The sequence below is a fragment of the Neodiprion pinetum genome, chromosome 4, assembly GCF_021155775.2.
Source record: "Neodiprion pinetum isolate iyNeoPine1 chromosome 4, iyNeoPine1.2, whole genome shotgun sequence".
Classification (NCBI taxonomy): domain Eukaryota; kingdom Metazoa; phylum Arthropoda; class Insecta; order Hymenoptera; family Diprionidae; genus Neodiprion; species Neodiprion pinetum.
In genome coordinates this window covers 15852866-15879371 of record NC_060235.2, presented here as the reverse complement: position 1 = coordinate 15879371, position 26506 = coordinate 15852866, and the positions used below count along the sequence as shown (strand labels likewise).

The 26506-nt window shown below is 39.9% G+C and overlaps 2 protein-coding genes across 6 annotated transcripts in view; both read right to left on the bottom strand.

Annotated features, from left to right (window-relative positions):
• Positions 1–7873: 7873 nt before the first annotated feature.
• LOC124216227 (uncharacterized) lies at positions 7874–11099 on the bottom strand. Of its 4 annotated transcripts, none has more exons than XM_046620499.2 (6): positions 10784–11099; positions 9772–10285; positions 9380–9681; positions 8979–9100; positions 8691–8862; positions 7874–8547 (listed from the first exon to the last, which is right to left on the bottom strand). In XM_046620499.2, exons 2-6 carry the CDS (start codon positions 10223–10225, stop codon positions 8395–8397), a joined length of 1203 nt encoding a protein of 400 aa, XP_046476455.1. In that variant the 5' UTR covers positions 10226–10285; positions 10784–11099; the 3' UTR covers positions 7874–8394. The 4 variants fall into 4 exon arrangements, with proteins under 4 accessions (XP_046476455.1, XP_046476458.1, XP_046476456.1 ...); XM_046620502.2 differs by having other exon boundaries at positions 10898–11099; XM_046620500.1 differs by lacking the exon at positions 10784–11099 and adding an exon at positions 10542–10609.
• Positions 11100–13687: 2588 nt separating this feature from the next.
• Ets98B (DNA-binding protein Ets98B) overlaps positions 13688–26506 on the bottom strand; it is a 28091-nt gene continuing 15272 nt past the window's right edge. For both annotated transcript variants that reach the window (XM_046620497.2, XM_046620498.2), the window contains exons 2-6: positions 23439–23830; positions 22620–23308; positions 21954–22108; positions 16844–17063; positions 13688–16752 (exon numbers count right to left, since the gene is read on the bottom strand). In XM_046620497.2, the coding sequence (XP_046476453.1) occupies positions 16418–16752; positions 16844–17063; positions 21954–22108; positions 22620–23308; positions 23439–23830 (1791 nt within the window). In that variant the 3' untranslated portion in view covers positions 13688–16417. The remainder of the gene's footprint in view (positions 16753–16843; positions 17064–21953; positions 22109–22619; positions 23309–23438; positions 23831–26506) is intronic.

Genomic DNA, 26506 nt, shown 5'->3' with positions numbered 1-26506 from the left:
AATTTAATCATAAATCGATCAGTAATTATTCCTAATTCGCCCTCATTATTCATTACTTGAAGTTCGCAATCGATCATCGTCACGAGTGTTTTTGTTCATCTGCAAGATTCGGAGAATTTTCTAATTTTTTTTTTGTAGCAAATCTTCAGATCTTTTCCAGATAAGCTTTCTAAAGACCACTCTAATGATATATGATATTTGTGTCGAACTATTTTTGAAAACATTTTTTGCAAATTTTTGTAACTAACGGTAAGTGGAATAAAAAAATTACAAGTAATTATCCTGTATACTTCGATACTAACATAAATGCGTACTTCTGTTCTATTTCAAAATATTGACCGACTTATTTGGTAATCCTATTCTTTTTAAAGACCAATGTAAGGCTACGTTATTATGTCAAATAATGACATATCTCAGTGTAAGCAATTATTACTATGAATCATAAAGTTTGTTATTGACTTATTCTTTGAATTGAACAAGCTGTTACATACGTTGATTAGAAATGAAGTAGTTTTCTGTTCCGGAACACAGTACAGAAATAAAAGCAAAAAAACTATACATCGTTACACTGAATCAGTCTTTGATACCCAAGAATTAATGTTCTGCACATGTTCTCGTCAAAGAAAATTTCAGAAATTTGGGACCCCAAAGGCACCATAAATGATTTTGCATATGTGTATTAGGCTGGTCCTTATTTGGGATGTTTTGGAATTTTCCTGCGGACAAGGCGGAAAAAGTTCGCAAATAAATCAATAAAAAAGTACGCGAAACCGGGAGCCTGTAAGCCAACCCTAAGTACTCCCGCCAAGGCTATGAATTTTCCCATGTAATTTCAATGGGAATTCGGACTTACTGCACCATTTTTTTCGGCCACGCCTAAATCGTATTTTGAGAAATTTGAAACTTGGCATATGTCTTTCCTATATTCATAGATATTTTACAAAAAATTGGGCGATTTACAACGATGAAATTAACAAAGTACCAGCGCATCAAAGTTGTGTCTTAAAGTAAAAAATCACCATTTAACGAAATAAATGGATTAATAAATAATATTAAACAATTAGATATATACTTAGATATATAGTAGATATATAGTTATATATATATACAGAGTAAGTAGATATATAGTTAGATATATAGTAGATATATAGTTATATATATATACATAGTAAGTATATATCTAATTGTTTAATATTATTTATTAATCCATTTATTTCGTTAAATGGTGATTTTTTACTTTAAGACACAACTTTGATGCGCTGGTACTTTGTTAATTTCATCGTTGTAAATCGCCCAATTTTTTGTAAAATATCTATGAATATAGGAAAGACATATGCCAAGTTTCAAATTTCTCAAAATAGGATTTAGGCGTGGGCGAATAAAATAGTGCAGTTAGTCCGAATTCCCATTGAAATTACACGGGAAAATTCATGGCCTTGGCGGGAGTACTTAGGGTTTGCTTACAGGCTCCCGGTTTCGCGTACTTTTTTATTGATTTATTTGCAAACTTTTTCTGCCTTGTCCGCAGGAAAATTCGAAAACACTCCAAATAGGGACCATCCTAATGTGTATGCTCCTGACCACGGAAGTTCCTTCATCGATCACCAGTCAACTCTGCCGTCGACTACAAAGATGGCGGCCACGATGGTTCACTCTTAATTAGTCTTCTGAAGAATGTTAATAACGTCTGATTACGTGTTCTGATTCACATCAAAATCAATAGGCTTCAAGATTTTAATGGCTTTCACTATTTTTTCAAATTCAAAGTTCAATATGCATAGCGGTTCGATACATAATGAGGTCCCAAGCAGCGTTCCGTGCCTCAAGTTTTCAACAATTTTTTTCGTTGGACTGCATTTTCGGATTTACTTCTGAATTAATAGGGGGCGAGATTTCGATAGCAGTGAATCCTCGTTTAAATTTGAACTCAATCCGTGTAGCCGTTCGTCACTTATTGAGGTCCCAAGCCTAGGGGCGGAGAAGAAGAAGAAGAATATTTTTCAATTTACATCAACTTTGACTGTTAATAACTTTAAAACTGGTGGGCAGGTTTCAATCAAATTTATAGTGCAAGGTCAGATGGACAAGATCTTTAGGTCCTGTGAGTTTTGTTGAAAATCATTTACACGTTCCGGAGATATGACATCCTGATTTCGGGCTTTATTTGGTCCGGGTAAAGATTCTCTGCTAGCGCTCGCCGGCCTGCGGGTACTTGGCGGCGATTCGCTGCCGCGAATCTTGATGGGATTTTACGGTCCGTTTTGCGGGTGTAAAATCCCGTTTTTCACACCGGTATGTGTAAAATGAAAAAGGACCTAAATTCCCGGAATCGTTATCACTCGCATTCATAGTTGAGGTTAGGTTGATTCTTAGAATAATCGGTTCAGTTGATCGTTAGGAGAGTTATTGTTCTTTTATACTTTCTAACAATCAACTAATATTGTTCTTCAGGGGAGGCCGATATCAGTTTATTTTTTTTGTTTAGCTAAAAACCTTTGTACACTCGGGGTGTAGAACCGTGTTTTACACTCTAGATACGAAAAGTACTAAAAGTTTCCACATATACTTGGTTAAAATAGGCATTTTTTGATAAGGAACAAGTCATTTCGAACAATTCTTGGAGGTTAGGTTTTAACGAAATCTGAAAACTCGGAAAATTCTTTAATTGCAGTTGTAGTAACAATACTTGAGTACGGAGTTTCTGAAACTAAGAGTTGTTTGATTTTAGTTGATTTGTACTGTACGTAAATTTTGAAATTGGTTTTGGTGTGGTTGAAGTATAATTTTATTCTAAGTTTTATTTAGTTTTCTACAAATAGATATTTAATTTTGTTCAGCTTTCTGTTTTTCGAGATTTCTGGAAAGGTAGAAGTAGGAGCTGGATTTTGAGAAGGGACTTTTTATTAGTGATTTAGGTTCTTAGGTAAATCAGCACAAGACGATTTGCCTAGGAGGGCCGATCAGCTGGTGCTGAAAGGGAGCCTTGTAGATTCCCGTTTCTAGGAATAGAGAGTTTGTGAACTGGTCATGGTTTTTCTTTTTCACATTTTTCACGTTTCAGTTAGCAGGCATACCTTATTTGTCTTATTGCGTTTATTATTCCGAATCTTGGATTACGCATTCTATGTGCATGCTAATGTTGAAACATATGACGTTCAAATGTGAAAATATATACCCCTAGACGCAGAACGATGCTTGCGCCTTATTGAAGCAACTATGGAGTTACCGCTCATGTTCAGCCTCGTTTCCTGCTATGGCCATCCCAAACGTCAAACATTAGTTTTTAAGGGTACCAAAATTCGATAGATAATCCTTGATGTTTGGGATGGCCATGGTGGGATATGGTGCTCAGAGAGAAACCTTGGTGCTCAACCAGAAATAAGAGAACTAAGGTTGTTTGAATAAGGCGCACACATCGTTCTGCATCTAGAGATACTCATGGTATATGCTGCTCAGCATTGCATAGCTACGAGCTTGGTTTTACTTAATAACTGATGGTATATGCGTGAAAATTATCATTACAAGGGTGTTCCTTGTACACTATGATGGTAACTGTGTGGATCGATACAGATCTAAGAACTTAACAGAGTGTAAGATGCTATTATGGTAAACTGCACGTCGGTAATTTATAGTGTGGAGAGGGCGCCGCCGTGATTACCGGCTGGGACGTGACAGTTCTACGGAAACCCACTCACCCAAGAGTCCCAAGCCTATGCCGATGAAGCCCAAGATCTACAGGAAATTCTATACAAACTGCATCAGCAGCCATCTAAGTGGCTGCTCTTATGCCGAATGAAGACAAGTGTGTTGTGAATTATGATGCATCTGGGTTAAAATAACCCACATATTGTAAACTTTCTTGGATGCAACCATATGGCAATAAGGACCTCTCAAAAGGACCTTGGTAAAACGATCACCTGTGATCTCAAATGGTGAGAATACATAAATAGCGTGGCCAATAAGTTCAACTAATTGTAAGTTCCAGGATAAAGAAAGCCTTCACATGCATTATATCGGATTTGTTCATGAAAATTTACAAGACCTACGTCCGGCCATCACTGGATTCCGCAAACATAATATCGACACTCTACTGTGCGGGGATATCGAACTTCTAGAAAAAGCCCAGAGAACAGCAACGGAACTACCAATAGATCTGAGACACCTGGATTATAATGAAAGGTTGTAAAAATTGAATCTACTATCAGTAACATTAAGACTGAAGAGAGAAATTAACTAACCGGACCGTGTGATATGAATGGGGAGGAGTTCTTCAGGCTATCAAGGAATACGCAGTAACGGGGCCATCTAAAGCTCGAGCGCAGTCCATTCAATAGAAACTCACTGGAAAACTTTATTAGTAACAGAGTGGTGGCAGTGTGAGATTCACTTCCAAATGCAGTCATTGATGCATGCACAATCAATCAATTCAACAACAGGCTGGATGCTTCTTTCTATACGCGTCCTCAAGAAGACCGAATTAGTCAGACAAGCTTTAGCTTGATACTGTAATCCTGCTAGTAATGATAAATTGTCACTTTATCTTTTGCAGCTTCTGATTTGATCCCAGAAATTTTAGACGCGATTAAGCGCGATCGTTCCCTCATGTGAAATTACGTCGGAATAGCGTCTCGATAAATTCATACCAGCGTTTTTCATAATCCGTGAGAAATACCATGAAAAAATACCAAGGAGTTAATCTTCTTTTTCGCAATACATAGAGTCCTTTAACTTTTCGTCTTATTGTTAGAATTGATTAGCAGGATCTGTTCATTATCAATTCGACGCTCAGGTATACGGAGAAGATACATAGAACCTCGAGGTGGGATTCCTAATGAAGCTTGGAACTATGGGGGTGCAGAAATTACAAGGAAGTTGTGGGGAGTGTGCCAGAGGGTATGGAGAGGAGAAGGGTGGCCAGAGGACTGGAAAGAAGGGGTGGTTGTACCAATAGTAAAAAAGAGGGAAGGGAAAAGTGTAGAAGAATGTAGAGGAGTTACATTATTACCGACGGCGTGTAAAATATATGTGGGAATATTGGAAAAAAGGTTAAAGGAAGAGGTGGAGAGCAAAAAGTTGTTGCCGGAAAGTCAGGCGGGATTCAGAGCAGGAAGGGGAACGATAAATAACATATACGTGATAAATTATTTGATAAGTAGGGAAATAGCTAAAAATAAAGGGAAATTAATAATAATGTACGTGGATTTCAAGGCGGCTTTTGACTCGGTCGACCGCGGGAAGTTAGTGGAAGACATGAAGAAAAATGGGGTGAGGGAAGGATTGGTAAGAAGATGTGAGGAGGTGCCAAAAGAAACGTGGGGAAGGGTAAGAGTGGGGAAACAGGTAGGGGAAAAATTTTGGACGGAAAAGGGAGTAAGGCAGGGCTACCCACTGAGTCAATTGTTATTCGTGCTGTTTTTAGCGGATATGGAGGACGAACTAGAGAAAGGACGGTGGGGTGGAATAGATTTATCGGGGGGGAAGAAGGTATATGCATTGGCGTACGCGGATGACGTGGCGTTGCTGGCAAAGGATGAGGATGATATGAAAGGTATGATTAGGACATTGGAAAGGTATGTTAGTAGGAAAGGGTTGGAGGTTAATACGGGGAAAACGAAAATAATGAGGTGCAGGAAGGGGGGAGGGAGGAAAAGGAAAGTGTTTTGGAATCGGCAGCGTAGGGAAATAGAAGAGGTGGGTAAGTATAACTACCTAGGGTATGTGATGAAAGCAAATGGGGAACAAGGTGAGCATGTTAAGGAAAGGGTTAGGAAAGGAGCAAAAGTAATGGGGCAGGTATGGGGAATAGGAAAAAGAAAATTTGCAAAGGACTGGGGTAGAAGAATATGGTTGTTTGACAAGTTGGTATGGTCTGTGATTAGTTATGGAGTTGAAATTTGGGGGTGAAAAAGAAGAAAAGAAGTAGAGGATATGCAGGAAAGATATTTAAGATGGGTTCTTGGAGTGTCCAGGAGGGTGGCAGGGTACATGGTAAGGGAGGAATTACAAAGGGATATGTTGGAAGGAAGAGCAGGAATGAGAGCATGGGGTTATGAAAAGAGGTTAGAGGAAGGAAAAGGCGGGGAGTTAGCATGGAGATGTAGAATGGAAATGAGGAAAAGGGTGAGAGTGGGGAGAGGATTAATGGGGTGGGAAGCGGAGAGAAGAGACTTCTTCGAAGATAGAGGATGGGAAATGGTGGAGGTGGAGAGAAGATCGGAGATGGGTGCAATGAAAGGCGAGGATTTAGTAAAAGTAGAAAGAAGGAGGCAGGAGGAAGAGAGATGGGAAAGAATTGTAGGGTCGAGAAGTAACAAGGAATATAAGTTTGTTAAGGGAAAGGGAGTGCCAGGATACCTTAAAAAAGGGTGGAGTGAGGAAAGGTGGGGAAGGATAGCAAAATATAGACTAGGAGATGAGCTGAAGGGATATAGGTATTGGGAGAAGAGAGAAAATAAGGTGTGCGGTATATGTGGGATGGAGCAGGAGAAATGGGAACATGTGTGGGAAGGATGCTCGGGGCTAGGGATAGAGAGAGGCTGGCAAGAGATGAGGGGGGAAGTTTTGGGGGAGGAGGGACAAAGAGAAAGATGGTTGAAAATAATAGAGAAGATAAGAGGAGGGGTGGAAGAAAAAGCAGAGTAATAGGGAAAATAGAAAAGTGTAGCGGAAACGGAGGTCCTGGGATGAAAGATGAAGGATGCAAGAGTGAGTGAGGAGATAGTGGGTAGTGTGTGAGAGCCTGAGTGTGAGAGAAAGAAGAGGGAGAAGAGAAGAGAGAGGGGAGGCAAAAGAAGGAAAAAAAAAACAAATGTGTAAAACAAAATTGTTACATAGTTTATAAGTATAGAATATAAGTGAAGTAGAGGTTAAGAGAGGATGTGTAAGCGGAACGGGGGTCCGCAGATGTACCCCTGATAAGGGAGCAAATAAACATCATATTATATATACATAGAACCTCGTGGAATTCACAACTCTGAAACTATACGACATTTATACTGTTTTGCGTCTGTAATATTTGATTCGTTGCTTTCAGCGTCTTCAGACTACATGCAATTGCTTTTCGCTAGAAATAAGCTTGAATTGTGTTCAAGATCACTTTATATATTGCGATGTTGAACTACGTATGACTGTGTGTATGTAAGGAACAGTAATGTGTATGTATGTTACCGCTTGTGTATGAAACTTAGGTCACCATTTTTATATGATTCAGATGACCCCTATGACCCATAAATGATAATATTTATTAGTAAATGCGATTAATTTTATAAATTTTAGTCATATTAGTGCTAGTGTATTTACTTTACTTGTTTACTTTGAATAACGTTTGTAGAGTCATAATTCGAATACCGATAGTTTCTGAATATATCTATTACTATTATAGCCGGCACCCCAACGTCTATTTTAGTTTGACTTTCCTGCAACGAATCAACTGAATCTAGCTGGAGAATTCGCTTAAAGTCCCGCGGTAAAAATACACAGGGTTTACTTATTTATTTATCTCTCTATTTCCAAATTCCTATTCTCAAATCTGGTTCACGTGTTTCTAGTGTTACGCTTAAGTGGTGTAGATGAATCTTGTGCTACATATATATATATATATATATATATATATATATATATACACACATAACATTGTAATTCCTCTATTAGCTTATACCAAAGCTTGTGCAAAAACTAATTTTCGTGTTTCATCAATAGTTGATGTCCTTCAATTAGAGATATGGTGATGGGTTGTACACTTTTACTGCATTTGATTTCACACGACTAGAGATTGCACTCGCTTAGTAACTCACCTGTTTTTACATTACAAATGTTGACTGTGAAATTGTGAGAACTTTCGACTAGTCATTATATTCAGTAGGATACAGTAATATATGATGAGCACTGTACAAATTTTATTGTTCAAATTGGCTGGTGTGAACGTTTATCGACCGATTTTTGGGGTCAATTTGAAAATTTACCGAAGATAGTCTTAAATCGACACCAAATTGTAGTCTATATAAGTACGCATCGAAAAATGTTATACAGTGTATACGGCTGCTGCGTTCATTTTTTAGTAAACCGTTATCACGTTACATTCAATTTTTTGGGTGTGCACAAGTAACTCATCATGAAATCGGTATAACTGTCTTGAGCTGAGCACAGTCATGGACTGCCTCAACTTACTGTTCGCCATGAGAAACTCTAATGATTGGTATTAGCTCTTTTGTATTGTTGCTCTACTCTGCATTGGGTTACCGCCTCATCTGACGTCAATGCAGAATCTAGTGTTGACCATAGCATCGCAACATTTATTTATATTTATGTGTAAACTAGAAACTACTGTGCTATAGCTGATAGTTGAATGTTTCAGCTCAATTGCTTGTTCAACCTTGGGAAGCTTCGATCTGCATGTTACTTGGCATATTCCAGTAGAGCTTCCAAATGCGTTGTGGTCATGTCGTCAGTCGGCCCAAATGCAATGCAGACCCAGGCCACGATGCAAAGTGCGTATTTCCAAGTGTACATATTACTTTGGACGGTGTATTCATCATCGACGGTTCGGATCTGAGGTGAAAATAGACCGGAAAATTTTCGTCAAGTGACATGCAAAAAGATCGCTAAATCTTTTAAAGAATTTCAGTTATGCTCGTGGTAACACGAAATATTTATAACTCGATGTGAACTTTGTAAACTACGCTAAGGCTCACCGTGTCAATTTGCCGTGTTCCTTGATCAAGAGTTGTTGAATTTTTATATTGGTCTGTCTCCGTCAAGTGAATACAGATCGCTACAAGGTACAGCAGAAGTATAACTATTGCCAAGCAACGGCGGTAAGAAATCATGCAAAATTGGTCCAGGTCGAAATGTCCAAAATCAATTCTAAAATTCACAAGTATTACAACATCATGCACGCTGCAGAAATGAAGATCGACGTGGAGCATAAGCCAATTTATACAGCGAATATACGTAATGAATATTGTTATACACTTTCGTACCTGTCCATCGCAGAGAGAAGACTTATTGTGACGAGAAATAAAAATATCCCTGATATTATCTGGGGGTAGTTAGTGGCATTTATTAGCGCGAGTAGACTGGGATCAGCCTCCATTTTTGCTACCTAGAATTATCAGATCAGCCTTAAAGTTAATTCCTTTTCTTCATATCTGAAAAAGTTCATACCTCGGGGCCGTTCATAAAACACGTGACGCTCATTTTCGGAATTTTAACCCCTCCCCCCCCCCCGTGACGCTCATTTACGGAATATTCCTTACCCTCGTCAGCAATCGTGACGATAGCACAGATCATCCGCCCCCCCCCCCCCCCCCCCCAACAGCATCACGTGTAGTACGAACGACCCCCTAACGGTAAATAAACTTTGATCAACTTCCGTACTCACCAAGAGGATCTGAGTCAAGGCGATACCGCCGAGAAGACCCTGGCACCAGATCATCACACATTTGGATAGATTGTGCATTTTGATTGCGACGTGTATAGGCCTCAAAAACCTTTCAGTGGCGTTTTCGACCTTGTTGCTTTTCCTAATTTTCACTGCACTGAACCCGTTTCTCCCCTGAACGTAAATCGTGTCAGTTGTCAACTCCAGCATGGGCGATGGCTCCTCATACCTTGTTTTGTTTTTTTGATTTTCCTGCGCATTTCGCAATAGTTCCGCAATCGGTAGTTCATCAGCTGCTTTTTCTGGAATGTTTCAACGTAAAGAGAACGAATCTGTACCCGAGAATCGCCGTTGTTGGGTTTACTGAAAAAATGTGTCATCAGAGTACTCACTTTGTCTCTGTAGATTTTCCGCCCTCCTACGGCTTTCTGAATCCGCATTTCCGTCTGTGGCACGAGGTCTCCTTGTCGTCGTTTTCTCGTCGACTTTCCCGCGATCATCGTTTCTGCTTTCTTCTGGTCTTCGCCTCTTCGACCGTATTTGTCTTTTCCCCGTCTGTTTCTCGATCCCAGTTCTACGAGTTCTGGGAACCCCTTGCTTCTTCAAAACTTGGGCGCTTCTCCGTTTGGGTAAAGGTCTCGTTACGGAGGTCTTGACATCCGTCGATTCTTCCGAGTCACAATTCAGAGGGGCCGATATATTTTGTCGAAGATGTACTAGATCAATTTTTTTTAGTGGGGTGCTGGTATACTTGATGTCGGAATCCGACTCATCGAAGTTTGTTGATCTGTCGTCACCGGTTTCATACCTGATTTCGGAACTGTATCGTTGCTCTCTTACAGACATTTTCTCGCTTCATAATTTCTATCTCGTGAAAGTCGCCAGTCCTTGATACCCATGAGGGATCTGGAATAGAAATACTCAATCAGCGACATGCCTAAGGAATTAACACGAAGCGATCACCTCCTAGACGTTAAAAGTGTTGCAGCAGCCACGGAGAGTCACGAGTTAAGATCTCTATCGATTTCCCAGCGCAACATGTTTCATTCACTGCCTAACTAGATTACTCATATACAGCGTGAAACGCTAACAACTGCATGATCCGTCGTCTGATGAAAATTCGAGTTAGTTTCCCAGAGTGACCAACCATCATGAACCTAACCTGAAAATGTTGACAGTTGTCGCTGGCAGTTGTATTTAACGACAACAGTTGTGTTGTATAAAATAAATTTATGACGGCTAGTCGTACTGAAAATAGCCGCTCTCGTATTGTAGCGCGTGCGCATTAGACGACGGACCATACAGTCGTTAGCAATTTGCTCTGTATACGCGACGTTGTCTTGCGTCATTAAGGAATCATGGCTACTGGATACCAGCGAAAGAAAAAGCTATTGCATACGTTACCTGAACACAGAGTAATCACTATTTGGTCCAGTGTTTATTCTCAGATGAAAGATAAGAATAGCGAGGTTCAATGGTTAGAAAATTCACAAAATTTGTAATGTAAAATACGAGCACCTTCACTATCTAGCTGCCTCACATCCCGATCGACATTTGACGGTGTCGTTAGCAACGAGGCGCTGGCTATGTTGTGGATTTCACCATGCTTAACAACGCTCGATAAGCTGGGTTCAAGTCTTACAAACGGTTTAGAACTGTGCCGGAGATTGAAACCTGTAGGCACATAAGTTTTGGCGCAGTGTCAGTCGATAACCTTCGAGTCGAAATGATTGAATTGTCATTTCTGACCAAATTGTGATACGATTTTGCGTTACTATTCCGCTGCTTGTAGCACTGGGAGTTTCCTCGTTGCATCCAGATATTACAAAAGGACTTTGCGGCGAACGTGGTGTTTAGGTGCTGATTTGGATTTATATTCTGCTGCCTATCGGTGCAGTTAGGATTTCTTGCCTTGCAATTGTGGTACTTATACAGAGTGGCTGGGACCACCGATGTCAATGTTTATTGGGATGTAGATTTCCTAGCAGCAGTTTGCTTGTTTCCTTTTTCCCAAACGAGACAACTTTTTGAAATAAATGTATCTGTATCTTTACTCCCTCATGGCGATCCATTATTTTTTTTTTTTCAATTCCACTTTGCCATAATCTTTTGAGACCCTCACGACTGTTTTGGGCATGTGAATAAGGTGTTACTTTAAAATTCTTCCGAGCCACCTGCAATGCAATTACTGTGAGTTCACTTATTTATTTTATCTAACGAACATTTGTCTTTCTTATTTTAGCTCCCAGGTTGGATAACAGTCATAATTAAACAGTCAGAAGCCCCGAATGGCAGGTTTCAAACCGATAGCTATATGTATAATGTATATATAAGTATATATGTACAACGTACAAAGGGTGGATTGTGGAGGTATAGGTATGGCAGCATAAAACCGAGTGTCGATAAAGCCAAGTTGAGACCTCGAATCTCTGCGTCTCGCGAGCAATGAAAGTATAAATTGCAAAAGCCGCGCGGTAATAAATTTAGCGTGTCGTAGATAGAGATAACGATGCAGATGTGTAGTGGTGAGGTAATGGCTGCAGAACGGTGACTATACGGTTGCACGTTGCACACACGTATGGTATGCATGCCTATACTCCACGTGTAGATCGACGCACACTAGGAGGCATTCGCCGCAGAATGTAGATAAATGGCGGAGGTATTGTGCCTGTGTCGGCTTTGCAGTGAGTGCAGGAGGGCTGTAATGTCGATCCTGCATACAGCGCCGATTATAGAAAGATACGTGTACGTATGCACGCCTTGTGCGTAGGTATACTGATATAACTATAGCTGGCAATTAGTTTCGTGGAGAATGTTGTCGTCCTTGGTGGAATGGATGTCGGTATCGCGGGGGTGTAACTCCACACGTAGGTGCCTTCGGCACTCGCGATCCGCCTGCCGGTAGGTATGACCCGGGTGCAAACCGTAGAGATATATAAAATAGAGTAAGCGTCCCGTGAACGGCTTTGAAGCAGTTCTCTGAAGGACAGATGATAATTAATAACTCACCCGTCCTCTCTGTCGCTCTTCCCATGGAGTGGGGGCCACGAGAGGGGTAGCTGCGTCCGCCTGCCTAGCTACTTCTATGAAGAGAGCTCGTCGCCCGTACTCCATGGAAAAAGCGACAGAGAGGGCGACGGGAGAATTATTATCACGCTCACGGGACGTTTACTGTATATCATATGTCTCTATGGTGCAAACGTCACCTGGAAACTGGGACTGGGAATCCATTAGCAAAGTCGAATGGACGGGAATTTTACTCGTTGATCAAATCTCATACACGTCGAACTAGTTTCGCGCATTCGAATTAAGCAAATGAACGTACCTACACGGTATAATTATGAATATTCTTTGAGAAACGAAGACAATCATAATTGTCTCCTTTCGCGCATTTCACGACTCTTATCTCTCCGTCGACGGCATCTCCTTTGCATCTTTATTCTGTGTTGTGCTCGCTGTTGATGGCGGGTCTTCGCGTGCAAGCCCAGGATATATTGTATGTATTTGTAATACCGGTTCAAGTCTTGTTCCTGGGATTATTTCGCTTCGATCATCGTTGCGCGGTCGAGAGGTGTTGTTGCAACAAGCTATTAGATTAATTGTCCGATTAAATTCTCGTAAATCCCGGGATGGTATCTACGTACCGAAACCGCCCACAAATCGCACTGCAGAGTTATGGCTATAAACTCGATTCTTTTATTCGTTTCATTTTTTCAACCTTTTTCTTTTTCATCGCGATTAATATCTCATTCTCCTCGCAGTCTGTGTAACTATATTCTGTTGAATTCCTCAGAATACGAACAGCGCCTTGGAGCTTTTTTCACCGACGCAGTTTGTTTCTCATTTAATTACAGCGTATATGCCTACCCATAATAATTGATTAAAAATTTTTAATGGCAACTGGTGTGACAATTAGCAAGAATTTGATGAGGCAAGGTTTGATTTTGCAACGAGAGCAAGAGGAAGAAGAATGTTTTACGTCAAGGCTAAAAAGACGCGTATACGTGAGACGACGGCGGTGATTCACGCATTCGAGGACACGCTCCATCGTGTGCGTGCGTATCTACGTCGTTATATCCTATGGAACGATTATGATTCATCCTTACTTTCACTTGAAACAGTTCCAGCTATTCAGACTTTCACTCCCTATTTCAATATCTATTAAACGTCATACTTTTGTAATATTTTCGAATCAATTTTGTATCTGCACACATGGACTATAAACAAATAATTTACGGGTCTGGTATGAGACCCAAGTTTTTTACTATAGGATATTAGTGGACTCCAACAAAAAAAAAACTACAGAACCATATTTCGCTGGTTTATTTTCCTTGAGTTAGTATTCATTATAAATATTTAACAATATTCAAGATTAATGTGTGTATTAGTAAAAATAATAATCTCAATCGAATACATTTTATAAAATACATAGGTGTCTATAAATATATATATCTATGAAGATATATGTATGAATAATTAAGAATTTAATTATTTGTGAGTACGTATATAGATAGTATTTAACCGTCGCAAAGATTAAACTGCTTGCAGTGGGTACAACTGTAGTAATTATAAAAAGACATGTATATATACATATACATTCGCAACATTATGCCAAGAAACTCATTGTCAGTCGTTAAATATCGCGTAAAGAAAAGCTTGTTTCTTTAATCGATATTTGGGTTGTTCTGATAGGATGTTAACAATCGGATATTGCATCAATAACGTGAAAATTTATTTCCACTTTAACATAGTAACATCTATTCGGCATGTTTCATGGCATACCCATAGACAACACATTATAAACCTATACTTGATTAAATAACTTGTCGATAAAAAAGTTATCGATAAAATTTATAATATCTCTTAAAGTACACAAGTTGGTCACAAATGTGTAACTAAATACGCAATCATGATTATTGTATAGATATAAATTGAGTAAAGATCATATAATTGCGGTAGTAAAGATTGATAAAGCGTAACAAGGAGCTATGTACATGTAAAAAGCAGGATAATAAATATAATTTTGCCAGTGTATACATCATGTATAACACTTACATTTACAGCTATATAAAATGATTGAACGAAACTGGAGAGGTGTATCGAAATGATATACCTTTATATCTCTAGAACTTTGTTATTACCGCGTTACGCCACGGTAAAACCAAAAAAGGGATCCGTAACATTAAGTATATTGAAAAAAAAAACAACTGTGTTTTTTCAAAGGTACGATCAATACGTCCATAACTATTAATAAAGATATATTTATAATTACTGGCAGAATAGATATTCTCCGATAGAAAATTGTTATATTATATAATTATATATATATATATATGTATATATATATGTGTGTGTGTGTGTGTGTGTGTATATATAAATATATATATACTTGCATGTATAAATTTAAACTCAGATGCGCGCGCATCTTATTTTTACATTAATATAATCTAACTTTCAATGTCAGCCCACGTGAGCCTATATCCTTAATTTATAAATCCTTAAATCCTAATCGTTCATGGAACATACAATGTTGAATATATCATAGATATATGGGACCAAAATCACCAGTCTGAATCGTATTCATAGCTGTATTATGTCACCTGCTGTTCAACCCCTTCTACATCATTTCAACGTTTCCAACAATTTTGAAGTGAAAGATGTCAAAAAATGCAAACATCGGACTGTGGACACCGTTAATCACGGATGTAACATTGATTTCGATATTTATTTTATTTCTTTAGAACCGTATTTCATGACTACTTTATAACCAAGTATAATCGATTACGCAACGAAATTTTTGCTTTTACCGCGAAACGCGTGAACAATTTGTCACGGTTCACCGATTTAAACGGGCCACACGTAAGTCAGTTTTGAGGCTCGACTAGTGTTCCAAGGAGAACACGTACCTGCAACAACGTGCCGCGTCTAGAATTGTCTGCTTGTATTTTTTACTTTTTATTGCATGAGCTTTTTCAACTTTTTTTAAAACTTTTTTGAGGACAGCGAGACCAGTCAAGCAGCAGCGAACAGTTCCACGCGCTAAGACTAGCCTATAGTGACATAACAACCAACGATTGAGACCAGCAAGCAAATACAAGAGGAGGCTTAAGTATACGTACGTACGTTTTTACGTTTAATTTTTTTCTTTTTTTTCTCTCCCTTTTTTCTAAGAAAAGAACTTGAAGCTACCGTAGTAAGAAGAGAATAAAAAGTAAGACGTAGAATGAAGAGAGAAAGTGAATATTGCTACATATGTAAGACATCACATTCGCGGGACGTTACCTCCCGGGCGATGCTTATTGTACTTATATAAGAGATTACTTAGAAATATCCCAATTCATATGCAAATAAGAAGGCAAGAGAATGAGGAAAAAATACCGCCATATTGACGTGCAAGGAAATACAAATAGAAGACGAAGCTACAGTATATGCGATAAAAAGAACAGTAATATCTTAATTAATCGCCGTAATTGGCGTACACTGATTCAATAAACACACCCACCTCGACACGTTTCAAATTATTGTCCGACAAACAATAACCGTAACGTTTGATGGATCATTATGTAAGGACTTCCGGTTTTAAACTCTTTACCCCTCGTTACCACCTTCATCCATACGTGATCGGAAAGAGTTGGAAGTCAACCCGATTATAATTTTGCTCGACTCCGGTCGAATTTCGAACATACATCTACGTTTCTGCACGTATCAGCTTCTTTGCCAATGACGATGATGACGATAATAACAAAAATAATAATAATACTAGTAATAATAATAATAAAGTTAAGAATATGCACAAAAATTAAAATAACCGCGCAACGAAGATTCGTCCGATCGTAAGTCGAGCACAAATTTCATCGGTGATTCGGCACGGTATACCTTGATACGGTACCTGTATTCTACGCAATAAGTCTAAGAAATGTATTATACAGTATACGAATTAATGTGAGGACGGAAGTGCAATGGTTTGACTTACGCATACTCAACACAACTAGGCCAAAGTATCCGTAAGATTTTCCCTCTTTCACGCATCTTGTTCGCCTAGAGGCAGTAGGGATGGCAAAATTGATAAACGAGTCTCTGACTGCGTTCCGTTTTCTTCATGATTCCCTTCTTGTAGTACTGCCTTATGCTACGGCTGAGCTTGTCGTAGTTCATAGCAGGACGATTCTTCCGCTTACCCCAGAGTCTCGCGACCCGCACGGAATCCTCGATCTTGAAGACCCCTTTGCTTCGGTCCAGCCACCGGATGCAGGATCCGTGTACTCCTGGGTTCTGCAGGAGTTCCTTCAAGAACTGCCAGAGATGAATGTGAGATCCACCGTTGCGGATCTTTCCACCGGCGGTCTGCGCGGGGATCGGATCTTCCTCCTCGTCTGTTGAGAGAATGCAGTTTCCGAAGGCATGTTAGAGGGTCGTAAGTTGGGATCAAGAGGATAATTACGTAATTTCAGTATCCCTGCTTACCTTCCGAATATTCCTGCATCGCGCATCCCGAACCGCTGCCCGCGGACGCTGGTCCAGCGGTGTTGACCGAAGCGGGCATCGAGGAAGCGTCGCTGGCGCTGCTCGCGGGTGTCGCTGGAACGGTTCCAGGAGGGCTCCAAGAGGCTGCGAGGGTGTTTCTCGGGGATTCCTCGACCGCCGCCTTCCAGATCTCCAGTTGAGCGTGAAGCATGCTGCCGCACTGTGAAACAGATAACACAATCGATCAACAACTGTTATATGCATACAGTTCGTGCATTATATTTATTTTTGTTATTTTTGCTTTCTTGCTTTCTTGCTTCCTCGGTTCGGAGGAACATTGTAGATATACTTTTGCATATAGCGGAGAGCTGGTATAATAATACTCGTCCATTCGGAATATAGATAAACTTAAAATTGCAATTTTTCGATACCGCTCTTTCCTTTTTTTAATCGTAGCGGAGGGTCATAGGTATATATATTCAGAATTTCAACAAGATTCTGCAGTAGTTTCAGCCAATATCTTAAATTTATGAGGGAATTTGTTTTTGTCCAAATAATTCACCCATCTTTAACTTTTGACTATAAATGGTAACAACTAAACTTGTAGGAAATTTAATTCTCTACATCTCTGGTCATAACAAGTTTTTGTCTACGACCGATGTTTACCGACTTGAACCGTAAATTGAAGATGGCGGCCAAAGCTACTGCAGAATACGGACGAAATTCTCGTTTTAGACTACCAATGACTCCCCCCCCCACCCTCGATTATTAAAAGAAAATACTAGTATATAAAAATTGCAATTTGAGGTGTTCTTCTTTGTATATTATACAGGCTGGTGGTAAATAGACGTCGAGTGACTCGCGATGCCAAAGAGAAAGCTGTCGGCAATAATGCGCAACGCGTGTGTGCGACCCACTTCGGCGTGCTGTGCGTTATGGCGTCGGTCTGGCCAATCGGGGAGTCGGAAAGTTCATCAATTGACCAATCTCGAGTAGCCGGAACAATTTGAATAATTTTCTCAGTTAATTATTCACTGAATGAGCAATCACGTGAGAGTTGGACGAACAATGTTTATGTATATAAATAAGTATATACGTGTACAGAATTGTTCTTCCTGTTCTCTCTCTCTCTCTCTCTCTTGCTTTTTCTTAATTATAACTGTTGATGAAATCAAATGAATCCGATTGCGTAACTTTGTGATATCCGCGTGTGTCACGACAGACGTGTCCTTGGCAACAAATTGCCATTTACCCCCGTGGAAAAATTCTCCTTATACTTTTTTTTGTCATTTCTGAAGTATTCATAGGTATTATTCTTTCATTTTAAATACATACAGACCTACAGCCAGGTACAACTATTCGAATGAATCACAAGGCGTGATCTATTCTCTATTGCGGGGCCCTGAGCAGTGTTTCGATTCGATCTTCTAATCGTTCCGCGAAAAAACGTTACCACTCCAACAACGAGCGACTGTGCGTGCAAGTCGTAGCTACGTTACTTTTTTAACTTTTTTTTTCTTCCTTTGTATATTCTCATACCGAGTCATAATATATTTGTTTCACGGGGCAGCCTTTTTTCGTGTCTAGTTCCAAAGAAAATCATTCCGCACCGCTGGATGGATGAAATGAGAATTTGTATAGAATTTAATCGTAAATTATTTTTGCAACAACAATAGTTGCAAATGATTTATTCTTTATTAATGCCTCGTTTTTCTCCCCTTTTTTTTTTTTTGCAGAATATTCAGAAACTATACAGCGAATTAACGTTGTGTAAATGTTTTGGCAATGGCATAGAAAGTTCGATGATTACGCACTGTATCAAATGTATGCGCCGGACAAATTATAAAAAGGCGTCAAGTCTGCGATTTCAAGACCTGTTCCGCGAATTATTGTAAAAAAAAAATACATATTTTTGAATTTCAGTCGCGTGTCGGCTTGTCAGTTCAAGGAAATATTACAGCACCGACTTTCTCCGATCGTGCAGGTGTGCAGTTATACATAATAATTACATTGAAGCAAGTTTATGCGGAATGCAATACAAAAATTATTATTACGCGCATATTATGGTAGAAATACATTTTACTTTTTACTCATCCCATTTCATCGTGTACAATATCTTTGAACGTGTCACGGGTAGAAACATTGTATAACTATACGGAAGAATCATATCACGGGAAGCTGCGGTGGGGGGTAGTTCTACCAGGAAATCGTTCCACCGCCTGAATATAATAGAGGTAAGAGAAAACAGATTTTCGTTCTTTTAAATTTACACTGTAAGTATCACGTTACGTGCAGCAGAGAACGAGTACAATTTCCCAGAAACTCACTTTCACTTCTAATAGCAGATCACTTTTGCTCAGGGCTTATACATCAGTTCCGAGATGTCCTTTCCCGTAATTATCAGTTTTCTTATTACAAACTGTAAAGGGAATTCTCCAGCAAATATCTTATTATATTCCCTGCGTGTTTACAAGTTTGTTAACCGCTTGACGTCAAAGTTATTGCCGCATCACGTTATTGCTCGCGTGATAACTCTGGGGAAACCAATTTTTACATCAAATTACGAAAAATTGCGGGTCGTATGAAATCGTAGAAAATAGCAAAACATCGTATAAATGCGTCAAAGATTGGAAATAATCGCGAGAAAGTGTAGTATTTTTCACAGAAAAGTACAAATTTCTACGAAAAATTATAAAAATCTAAGTCTTTCTCCGAAAAATTATAAAAATGACATGTTGGAAGTAGATTTAATTTTTTTTTTTTTTATTCGATTAATTATGAATATCTACGACTTTTTATGATAGATAATTTAAATTTCGGTCCCAAACATTATGAAATTTATTCTTCGTAGAACCGCGTTTAATTTTGTAGAAATCTACGAGTTTCTGCGGCGAGTTTTGAAAATTTACGACTTTCTACAAAAAATCATTTCAAGGGGAACTTGCAGTCTAAAATTTTCAAAAAATCGATTTTTTTTTTCAATATTTCGAAAGTATAGTATCTTAAGAGTATACTGTGAAAATTTGGTAATGATATTCACAGTATTTTAAGTTTTACAGCGCATTGAAGGTCGGCGCGAAAGTAAGTAGAAGGGGCGTCCGGGCGGTCCGCTCATTGAATAGTTCTATTGTTCGTAAAAACGCACCTGAGTTGTTGACCAGAGTTGCAGTGAAAATATTTTAGTTTTGAGAGTTAAATCGGTTACTATAACTCGGTCTACAGACAGAATAACATCGAGTAAAATTATTATTGTTAAAAAAATATATTAAAAAAAAAATGGATCGTAAACAAGGTAGCGGTACTAGAAGACCAAGCTTCAAAACAAAAAAAAAAATTGTTCAAAGTTAATAGATATACAAATGAAAATGCACCAGAATACACTGGTACCTCTGCAAATAAACTAAAAAGTAGTGTCGAATTAGAATTAAATGTCGAATCTAGTATGAGTTATTCTATTATTCAATTCAGATTAATGTAAGTACACGTTTAAATCTAATTTTTTTGAGGAAATACTTATTTGAAATTTTAAACGCGTTTATCTCGAAACTACTTTTTTCTGTCTTGTGTTAATGAATAAAAAAAAACTACTCGACCGATTCATCTCAAATTAAAATATGTTATTAAGTACACGGGCAGCTATCGCAGGGACTAAAAATTTTCCATCGAGTATTTATAATTTTTTTGTAAGCAAAACGTTGTTAAAATCAGGCTGTGTTCCGACTTCTAAGTTTGACAATACGCCATGTTGTCATTTTTTTTTTCCTCATTCTAGTTCCTGCGATAGATATACTCATAATAATTACGGATCATTTTTAATTTTTTGATTTCGGATAAGTGGAGAACCAAATCCATTAACAGCAGCAACGTCAACTTTTTTCGAAGGGACGACTTCAGCACCGGTTTTAAAATAATAAAAAATTTTTGTTTTTTTTTCAATTTCCAATTTCGTTAAATTTACAAGTAATGAAACATACCTACAAAATTTAAATAACATTGTTCATTACTTTCATTAAAAAAAAAATGTTGAATAGCAGTCAAATTCTCACCCGCTAGACCGCAAGGTCCCCTTAAAATTTATGACTTGTAGTAGATTTAATTTCTTTGTTCGTAGAATTCCGTAGAACACAGCGAGAATCAACTAAAAATTATGTTGTATTATAATTCCTATATAAGTACGGGAATCGTACATACGATTTTTTACCTTACCCAAAAGTTCAAGAATCTACGACAAAGTATGGTGTTTTACGTATAAGTGAATAGGAAAGGGCTACGCATTTGATGTAAATGTACTATTTTTAAAAGTACAATAATCTACGAAAAATTCCACGACAAAACTACGAAGTGTTCTAAATGACGTACAAAATCGTAGAAAATTAACGTAGTTTGCGGTAGAAATAAACCATTGTTCTATCAAGTCGAAAATGAAGTATCGAATTTTCGGAAAACATTAAAATCGGTATATTATGTGGTGGGTAATTCAAACCAAGATTCACACTCGATTATGGTTTGATAACGAGTCAATTTTATTTCGCATGAATGTCTACGGCTCGAGAAGAAGAGAATTTTTCAAACGAACAATATTCATAATCTCAGATTCTTTGTCTTCTTCCTTGAATGTATACAGGAAAACTACACAGAAAGCAGGGAGAAGAGCAGATTCTTAAAATGTGTTGTACAGACCATATATTCGTGGTATATGGGTATATCCGTGTATCTCTTGCGCCCCATTATAATACTAAAATTACTACAAAACTTTTAATCGCGCAAGTCGTTGGTTACGTAAGAACGCGTTTATCTAAGCGTCGCTTCTGACAAATATTAGCATACCTTACTGAACATCGCGCGTCTACGGATGATGCTGCGCATCTATGTATACTTATACAGACTCTGACTCCGACTCCGAGACACGAGTCGAGTAAATATCTCACTCTCCGAAGTTCTGTGACACGATCGCTGTTTCTTTCCTATCCTTGTCGGACGAATATGGAATCACTGCTGGTGTAAGTAGCCTGTAGCGATGACATCTATACACCTATATCCGTGTATTCGATTCGTCAATCGAAGAAACTGTGGAATTGTTCGCATCTGAAAGTCAATTCGCTATTCTCACCTGCGGAGCCCTTTGGCAAAATTCTTCCTCGGTGAGGGACGTGAGGGTGGCACCATCGATGTTGAAACTCTCGAGCGGTACCGAAGGTAACTGGAGCTGTCTACGAGCCCACTGGACCCATGCAGCAACATCAGCAGCGCTCCACCGCCTCGGCTCTAAACGAGGACGAATGCAAAAATACAAATGACAGCAAGAGCATGGCGATGCGTCGTTTGAAAAACCGATTTTTTTGCTCTCATAAAATCTTCCAGGTAGGATTGAAAGAAAATGGGGATCGTCTATGCATACTTATACGTATAAATTGAAGAAGCAAATTACACTAGACACGGGTATTGGTGCGTAGGTTATATCCCAAGGTGTGACGTCACCGCTTAAACCAATAGATGAGAACCGGTCTCATCGCCACTAGAAGCAGCAGCACGTATGTACCTATACCTACATAGGTAGGCATAGAGGCATAGCTACTTGGCTCGGGGCAAGGTAGCCATAGGTATGAACGTACGAGTAGAGAGATGAATGTGAAAAAATTACATCGTCGTACCGCGTGTCTGCAAGCAGATGTATGTCGGCTGCATGCGTTCCGTAATAAACGGAAGCTCAACGATTGGCGGGACGTCCAATTTTTCGTACCAGTAAAAAAAAAAGTTTTCTCCTTTCGCAACTCACCAGGATGGATGCCTAGAGCGACGCAAGTGTTGTCAAAGTCCTTCTGAAGCTGCTGCATAGCGAGGCTTAGTACCGGTTCGATTTGCTCTCTGGCCAAGTCACCGACGCACTCGCTGCCCTCCATGTTCTCGACGAAACCCGTCCCAACACCTCCAAGATCTACGGGTCTCAGGTTGTACTTTCTCTGAAAGCTTGTGTCCCTGAGAACCTCCCTGAGAAGCTGGTGATCGTTCTTCGAGTGTTCCTTAAATATCGCCTCCTCCCTTAACTGGAGATCGCTACCCGCAGGCGAGGCGAGGTGGTGATGTTGCTCCTCCTCGAGCCTTCCGCCAGTCAAATTTCCGTTTATATCACCTGGTTTATTCTGGTGGTGATGGTGGTGGTGGTGCTGCTGCTGCTGATGGTGATGATGACTACCAGTCGTACTTCTGAAGAGTAGTTCACGAAGCGGAGAATTCTCGAATTCTAGCGCAGTAGTGTTATGGGATAACGGCGAGGATGAATCCACCGAAAGCGGTTCCTCCTTGAAGAGTATTTCCTTCAAGAGCGGGTTCGACTCTTCCTCCTTCTTGGCGAAAAAGTCCGTGTCCAGCGTGTTGTATATGTCCTCCTCGGTACGAGGTGGGGTACAGGGCACCGTGCAGTCCGTTGAGTCCTGATCCTTGTACCCAAGACTTTCGGCAAGAAGCCTAGAAAAGACGCGGGAATTCCCAGTTGTCTTATTACATCCGCCTACTTCTTAAACCATTCCGGTCAGCTATAAAAAGCCAATTTTGATCAAATTGGTAGACCAGTTGCCTCGTGGCGTAGAAAACTTACCTAGACTCTTGAAGGATGGCCAGGAGGTCCAAGCTCTTTTCTCTCTTGGCAGGCTGCTTGGAGGCAGGTTCGGGACTCGTCGGGTAAAACTGGGCGCTGAGAGGACTCTGGGGCACGTAGTACGGGCTGGTGGGATATCCTGGTGATCCGTCGCCGACCGAATAGTTTGGGGAGAGTTCTCCGCAGAGCCCGGGATAGGGTGGGCTCGGGTAGGTATTCGGTGATCCCGGTCGGGGCGAGCAAGCCTCCCGCTTTATCTGGGGTGGTTTCAGCAGGCTACTCTGGGAGTTCAGGGAGTCTTGGTCCTCAGGAAGTAGTGAGAGGTCGAAGGCGAACGGGCTATAGTCGAAAGACGACGAGAACCCAGCCGCGGACGGTACTGTCTGTGGCATCTGAGAACAGTGAAAATGAGTACAACATTTGGTTAATTATCCTCGATTCTCGACAAATAATTTCACGGTACGCTGCATGTTTCTCGATATTCCCGTAACTTGATGATGCATGTACGTGTATGCTGTAATAAATATTATTGACAGAGATCAGACGACGAGAAAGGAAGGAAGGAAGTAAGGGTTGACGACGCACCTTATAGGTATTTAAGGATAAATCTCAAGTCTGCCCTCTCCTTCCATACTTCTCCACATTGCGCGTTCTACTCGAGGATGGGGTAAAACACTCCGTTTATCTCGCTCCGTGTTTATTGCCTGTCTTGTATTTGACCTGACTTCACTTTGTTTTGCTTTGTGAGCCCCATTACGGCTATACGTTCCCCTGCAGCGAGAGTACACGTCCAACTACCAACTCTACCCCGGATAATAGGATCGGCTCGGGTCGGATCGGGTCGGCTCTGACATCTTGACGTAGTGCACAGCAAAGATCGAGGCGAAATAAACGATAGTATACCTTGCACGTGGGTGAATTATAACTATGTGTATACCACGCACACTAAACGCACGCTTGTGGTATCGAGATAATTTTTTACTCATTAACAATACCATCATTAATAATAACAATCATGATAATGAAATTGAATTGAAAAAGGGAAATTCATGTGTGTGCAGATTTTTAAATACCATTACAAATAGAAATTTCAACCGTAGTGAAATGAGAAAGATAAAATTACGAGTGCACTATATTCACTGATATGCATTATTCTGTGATATAATTATGAACATAGGTATAATCTTCATTCTTCGCGGAGCTCATTCTCGTCGTCTAGTACGTTAGAGAAATAACAAGAGTTACGAGAGATGGTTTTTTGAAAACGAGCTGCTGCTTAAAGTACGAAATATGAAATCCATTTCTGGGATTACTTATCGACGGCACGTATCCCGTGTAATAGAATACGTACGAAGCGTAATTAATTTCAGAGATATCACGGCAAATCGCTGTATCTGTATCGAAGTTTTTCGTTGTTCTTTTAGATGCTTCAGCATCTCCCCCGCTCTCACAGCAACATCTCGTTGCCGGTCGACCATCTCCTTCACACGTGCTTCACACGCCTCTGACGTCACGAGATTCACTTGTATCCTGAAAATCTCTTGACACAACGTCAACTGCATACGCTATGATCACATTTGTTTCTGTTCCGCCTTTCTCCGCCTACAATCATTCTTACGCCTCACGTGCAATTCATTTCGCCTCTCAAGAGAGGCTTAATAAACGCAGGGTATTAATTATTCTACGTAGCAGCATGACAACCTATTACATGTATTGTATATGTGTATATATACCTACATACACACCAAGCGGCGACTGCACGCAGTGTGTGAAAAATATTTTCATTACCTTTCGATATAATTTTTATCTTTTTATTTTTATACCAATCTATGCACCTTTCGAATTTATAAAGTTACGTGGCATCGAACAAATTATACTTGGTGATATCACCGCAAGCTCGCGTAGGTGTATAAGTCGAACGTTGTGAATGATAATCTATTTCAGGCGATATTTGTTTTCTTCCAAGCTTTATAAATAGAGTAACGCGCGGCTTCTCACGGTTGTATTTAAACTGCGTGCCAAGTTTCGCGCACCCGACCATCAATTTTGTCACACCAACGTTCAGCCACTAAGAATTCACATTCATGTATATCTATGGGTACATACACATGTTCATCAGTATACTGTGTAGGGGTGCGGTAGTATAGAGATGAATGAATCTGGACGTGAAACATCTGGCAGCTTCCAAATATAATACCTGTATCATACGTAACGTATACCTGCTACACGCAAAGAAATGTTCATTCCGTACCGCCACACCAACGAAAAGTGAGCATACTCTGTGTGATAAGTATATCACCAAATGAGTGAAATAAGCGAATCGCAACGAGGGTTATCCTAATACGGCTGCATAAAGACGTTCGATTCAATTCGTTGCATTAAATAAGAAATTGTCGTATAACGCTATTGTATACGCACTCTACCGGACTACAGATGAAGCTGGTACAGAGAAGGAGATCAACGATGAAGAGAAAACGGCGGGGGAGGAGGCAGAGATTGAGATCGGTATTGGTATTAGTATTCGTATCGGAATCGGTGAGCTGTTATGTACGGCGGATTCGAGACAAGGCAGGGACAAAAAATGTAACAAACGAAAAAAACTTGGTAATAAACTGAATAGGAAGCAAAAACCAGCCACGCCTGTAAAAGTAGACCAAAACAAGATGGCGTGCGGAGGGAGGCAGGGGCGTTTATTATAGCGTGTAACAAACACTAAGGACTGCGACGCGGTTGTTCGTGGGCTGCTGGCTGCCTCATGGCTTTACGGCGTTCGTCGACCCGCGGTTTAATAAAAATTGAAACAGAAAGAGGTAAAAAAAAAAAAACGAGCAAGCCGAAAAAGAAATCGAGTGGGGAGGGGGAAGAAAAAAAAAAGTTCAAGGACGATGACTTGTACCGGCTTCTACTGGATGTGACGTAGCAATGGACAGATTCCTTTCTAAACTTAATTGCGTCACGAGCGCTTTGTTTAGGCAGCGGCACGTGGACCTCCTTCAAATCCGCGTCCACCTTACAATTGGATTATATTACACAATACCGCGGCCGATGTGTCACCAGATTATACTATA